The 6,000-nt window shown below is 35.9% G+C and overlaps 1 protein-coding gene across 6 annotated transcripts in view; it reads left to right on the forward strand.

Annotated features, from left to right (window-relative positions):
* The window catches only part of utrn (utrophin), a 397,580-nt gene extending 392,679 nt beyond the window's left edge, over positions 1-4,901 (forward strand). For all 6 annotated transcript variants that reach the window (XM_030127978.1, XM_030127982.1, XM_030127981.1 and 3 more), the window contains one exon: positions 3,517-4,901. In XM_030127978.1, coding sequence (XP_029983838.1) covers positions 3,517-3,525 — 9 coding nt within the window. In that variant the 3' untranslated portion in view covers positions 3,526-4,901. The remainder of the gene's footprint in view (positions 1-3,516) is intronic.
* The last annotated feature ends 1,099 nt before the right edge of the window (positions 4,902-6,000 follow it).

Consider the following 6,000-nt stretch of genomic DNA (forward strand, 5'->3'; position numbering starts at 1 on the left):
GGTCTAAATGCCATCTTAAACATACTCCAAGGGCAAAATTTTAGTTAAAATATTTTCAATTGAATAATAACTACTGTGTCACAGATGGACAAAAAATTTACATTTATTTTTTGCAAGAATTACAAAGTTCTCAAAAGTGAAGTTCCTATGGCATTTATTCAGTGTATACCTTAAACCCTTTATTTTATAACCTAATAATTGGTTAGAGGAAAAAAAATTTTGATCATACCTAAATAGCAAGAGATTTGACAAATGGCAACGTCATGGATGGACGACAAAAGTAAATATCAAATTAAACATTTTTTAATGTCAATTATCAATATATACATTTTTTTTTACAATATACATAATTTGCATATTAACGTAATATTCAAATGTATTTTGCATGGATATATGCGTTTATTAATTTTAAACATTGTGTGTTTAGATTATAACATAAATAATATAATAGTCAAATATCAATGTATGTGAAATAAATTTAGTTTATTTATGAGATAAATATTATAAAATGAACCCAGAATGATGGCAGAAAACTGTCACTTTCCAAATATTAACACTCATAAAACTGGTCAAAAAAAACATTTTTTTCATAATTTTTTTCTCATTTCAAAATATTTTTTCCTGAAAATAGAAGTAATTACCTAGCCAAAAATATAAATTTAGTGTAGATTATTGTAATTACATTTTTTTTGACTAGATGTGAGTGGCTGTTTTTAAAGCAACTCCATGTTCTTCTTTACTCTGATTGTTACTGTTGAATTCTGGGTAATCAGCTTCATTTCACACTGTAGAACGTAAAGCAAGTTCATCATGACCTGTACAGTATCTGATACAAACAGGACTGGAGGAAGTGTTCAGATCTTTGGGTGAAAGTAAAAGACGTAAATGTTTTGCATTAAAAGTCTTACTTCATTAAACATTATCAGAAAACAAAGTGCATTAAAATGGTTTCTGTCTGTTTTTTGGTTAATATATGATGATTTGGATCCATTTTGCAGCTATATTCATGTGTATATTGCATTTTACTGCAGTAGATGTTTAAGGATATGCTCATTTTATCTTTCAATGCAACATATTCTAAAAGATCACCATATGCTTCTAGCGGTGGTATCCCTTGACAACCACATATCTGTTAAACATCAACGTGAGGTGCATCTCTTCACCCTGAGGCCTTATGGGGGGGTCTGGGTTTTAATCCGACCTTCATCCATTCCATGCATATACTGTTTCTACCTGTATTTTCTGTGTCTTCAAACCCCAAAAGCAAATGTTGAATTCATTTAAAGGGTTTGTTGGGCTTACGTGTGCCCCGTTACAGGGGATTTAAGTGAATATAATTGTAGAAATGGAATATTAATATTTGAATTTTCCTCTGCGTATAATAAGTTTTGTGTTTTCATGACCTTTGAAAGAGCCATTTATATTCACAGAGGAGTGGAGCTCAGAATTTTTCCAGTTACTGGTAGTTAATTCCATGAACTAATGAGGCAGAAGAGACAAAACTAACACTAATGAGGGATATGCAGTCTGCAACTTCACCACTAGGTGTCACTAAATATCACACATTGAAGCTTTAAAAATTAGAACTGTCATGTCTTAGATGTCATGGAGTAGAAGTATGAAGCTGAATAATGTAGAAATACTCAGGTGATGCATGCAAGTACCTCGAAATACTCAAACTGAATAAGTACTTGTCCTTTTAACCCTTTTTTACTCAGTTTTTACTCCATCCTTACTCACCTTCTTCTCGCTCTTCTGTAGCTTCGAACACTAACCTTAAACCATTCAATATCTGTTCGCTTTTACTCAGTCATTGGTGAATTAATCGGTAATTCCACTTCTGAGAAGGCGGCTCCATTTTGTAAAATCTCCCCTGAATCCTCCTCCTCTTCCTCCTCTTCCTCCTCGCTCCCTTCCTAATGGTCTGTAACAGGCTTAAGGGCCTGCGGTGCATTTACCAGCCCTTAAAGCCCTTCTCTTTGTTTAGACCTTGTATTTCCACACTGCGAGTTATGAATGAAAATACAGAGATACTTGTTTTGTTGAGCACATACACAAAGTCATGGGTTTTCGTGAGCATTTTTTTTCTCTTACCTTTACTGGAGATTTATCACTTTAACAGTGTTTTTCAACCTTGGGGTCGGGACCCCATGTGGGGTCAACTGGAATTCAAATGGGGTCACCTGAAATTTCTAGTAATTGAAAAAAAAAAAAAAAAAAAAACACCTTACTGATTAAAAAAAAAAAAGTACATGGTGAGCTGAGAGAGACAGTCACAATACATAAAAGACAAACTCTGAAGCTGAAACTGAAGCACTGTGGTACTGTTTATCTGTCAAATGTTCATTGTGGTCAGTTTCAGATGCTGCAGCTCTTTCATAATTCATAGTTTGAGTTATTTGCAACATAGTATATAGTCATACAGTATACAGTCATATCTAGACCCAAAAATCACTTCCAACACGTTTCGCTTCAAGCCTTCATCAGGATCTGACCAATGATAGATCAGATCTATATAGGAACCTGCAGCTTTCCAGGCTCCTGTTTGACTTCCTGATGAAGGCTTGAAGCCGAAACATGTAGGAAGTGTTTTTTGGGTCTAGATATGACTGTGCCATGTTAATAAAGGCATTTTAGTGTTTAAAGAGAGTGCCTTGGATTTTCCTTAATTTTTTATGTTGGATTTTTCAACAAAATATATTCATTTTTAACAGTGCCTCTGTGCTCTTTCTTCAAATTCTATGATGACAGGAAACTGTGAGCAAAAGATGAACAGCAGCACAAAAACAGCAACAACGAACATATGATGACCAGGGTGCTTGTGCAGGTCTTGAAAGTCTTTATAAAAGACCTTGAAAAGTCTGGAATTTTTTTGTGAAAGAAAAAAAGTTTCTCTCATTGTTGAATTTTAGAGTATGCCCAAAGGCACATAATCTTGTAAGATAAGAAATAGATGAGAAAAATATATTAAAAAAAAAAAACAAACATATACTTGATATGATTTCACTAACCAGTCACTTCTGGAATGATTCAAATGGAAATTGTTTATATGATCTCCATGCGCTTTTGTGATTTTCATAGGTTTTGAAAATGTTTCTGTCAGTAAAACATAATTAACTGCAAATTATTTATTCATTCATTCTTTCATACATTTATTAAAATGAACTTTTCTACTACAAACAACAGGGACAGTCTCAACCAAAAAAGTAGCCACACAAGTATAAAAGTACATAAATTCAAGGTGTTGTGGGGAAATAGCAGTTTAGAAAACTCTGGAATGTTTATTAGGATAAAGAGCAAACATCCAGTATGACTGTATATCGACAGCTGACAGGTATATTTAACGTACAACGTAACAGAAACATTTAGTGATAAGTTAACATGATAAATCTCCAGTAAAAGCAGGAGAAAAAATACACAGAAAAACCCACAATTTTCATATGTGCTGTTTTATTATTTTTATTTTTACATATTTTCCAGACTAACCTGGGCTGATTTGATGCTTGTGTTTTGCAGGTGATGTGAGAATCGTCACCACAGAGGACGGCGTGTGTGTTTAGTAACTGTCTGATGTAATCGGACCACTCCCCAACAAACCAACCCCCCCGACTCTGAAGCCCAAAGACGCACAGGACCAGACAACCGAACTACTTTGACCACCTTGTCTTGTACTATGCAAACTGTACGTTTTATGGACAGTAGATTGTACCTGAACTCGGTTCAACATTTGTCAGTGATTTTTGTTTAGAATTGTGGACACGGGGCTTTGTATAGCGACATACGCCTTTTGTTTTTTTCTGAAAGTGGTTTGGGATTTTGTGTTTTGTTTTTGTTAAGTTCTGCCTTCACTGGGAATCGAACTGTTACATTTTTATTTTTTTTTGTCATTCCACTGCTTCGGACCATCCGGCCCCCAGTTGCTACAGTGTCGTTTGTCAGTAGAAGTAGCCACAGAACATGTTCCAGCTTCGGGAACGTTCCTGAGATAAAAACATTTAGTGGCAGAAAAGGATCGTCTGTTTTGTTCTGAAGAGTTATCTCGTAGCATGCTCGATGTCAAGTTCCCCTTTAAAGCGTTGATATGCCGGCACACTTTGTGTCGACTGCGATTTGTTATGTAAACTCTTTCCCTTCTGTGCCTATACAGTTTGTCATTCCACATGTGGAAGACAGAGACGGTGAGACGACGAATTCAAACGGGATTGTGTATAAAGAGAGAAGTTTTGGAAAATATAGATTTAAAACTAAAGTCGATCTGAATTTGGGTTTGTAAGAGGCCCGCAGTCATTACTTAGAATATTTTTTTTAATATTTGTTCAAAAATCAGAGGAAAGCCATGATTGCCTTGCTACCTCAGACTCATAGACACAGTTTTTGTTTTTGTGGTTCGTAAACTTGTTTAAGACACTTGTGATCATTTACAGAACATAAACAACCTGGTTTAGCATTCCGAGCTTTAGCTTACTGTATTGGTGTACACTGCAATGAGGAGATACCAAGTAAAAAAAAAAAAAAAAGAACTATTACTGTATCACAATGGGTCTGTGGCCTGCTGAAGCTAGCCTCCCGTTCTGACGAGTATTTACTTTTGTTGGTTTTTCCACTGGCCTTCGAGCACTGGTCCCTCACGCCGTTGTGTTGTTGTGCTATATGCTATCCTGTAAAACTTGTGAGACTGAACAACACTACTATAACCTCCTCTGACTGTAGACCGATGATGATGATGATGATGATGATGGTGGGGATGATGATGTTGGTGATGATTTTGATGATTACAATCATGATGAACCGTACCATGGCAGAACTGTGTCGTTTCTCCTGAGGTATGTAAAATAGATTGACCACACTACGTGTAATATGGCTACGTTGTTTTATTCTAAATAAAATTTTTATAACAATTATGGATCTACTCTGCTGTTGTTTTTTTGCTCACGTCTCCAACATAGGAAAAATTACTGGACATTTTTTCCAAGGTCAAAAGTATTTTCCTCAAAAAGAGTAAATTTGGCTCTATATTGAGATTAGAGAGCTCTACCCAAAGAGTAACTTTTACTCTTTTTGGAGAGGGACCAAATGTTATCTGAGAAGAGCAGTGCTTTTCAACCTTGGGGGCAGGACCCCACATGGGGTTGCCTGGAATTTCTAGCAATTGATAAAAATAAAAAACTTACTAATAATAAATATATGGTGAGTTGACAGAGACAATCATATACATAAAAGACATGACAAACTGAAGCTGAAACTGAAGCACTGTGGTTCTGTTTATCTGTCAAATGTTCATTGTGATCAGTTTCAGATGCTGCAGCTCTTTCATAATTCATAGTTTGAGTTCTTGTTTGTTCAGTATTAATTGTAAATCCAAGCTGGACTGACTGTACATATCCTGACCAAGGTTATTATCGTTAACGAAAACTAACAAAATGACAAAAACTAGAACTAGAAGCACTCGGAGAGCGCAGACCTCCGCCAAGGCTGATCAGTGGCCCCCCCTGTGGGCCCCCCCACCCCCGATCACCACCAAAATTTAATCATTTCTTCCTTATCCCATTTCCAACAAACCCTGAAAATTTCATCCAAATCTGTCCATAACTTTTTGAGTTATGTTGCACACTAATGGACAGACAAACAAACAAACCCTGGCAAAAACATAACCTCCTTGGCGGAGGTAATAATTAAAGAAACATTTTCGTCAACTGAAATAAATAAAAACTAGAATTAAAAGAAAAAAATAACTAACTGAAACTGTATTGTGTGCTTACAAAACTAACTGAAACGTATAATAATTATGGATAAAATTCTCTTCGTTTTCGTCTTTGTCAATGTCGGATTGATACGAAAACGATTTATTTCGCTCTAGCAATTGTAGCTAGCGGCACCATACGGTACTTCACTGTCCAGCACTTCTTGTCACTTGTGGTTTAGAGTCGGTTTCTCATCCTCACTCTGCCTGGAAACATACAGACTAAAGTTGGGAGAAAGCCGCAGAGTTTTGTCTGGGAT

Source organism: Sphaeramia orbicularis, chromosome 24 (genome assembly GCF_902148855.1).
Source record: "Sphaeramia orbicularis chromosome 24, fSphaOr1.1, whole genome shotgun sequence".
NCBI lineage: Eukaryota > Metazoa > Chordata > Actinopteri > Kurtiformes > Apogonidae > Sphaeramia > Sphaeramia orbicularis.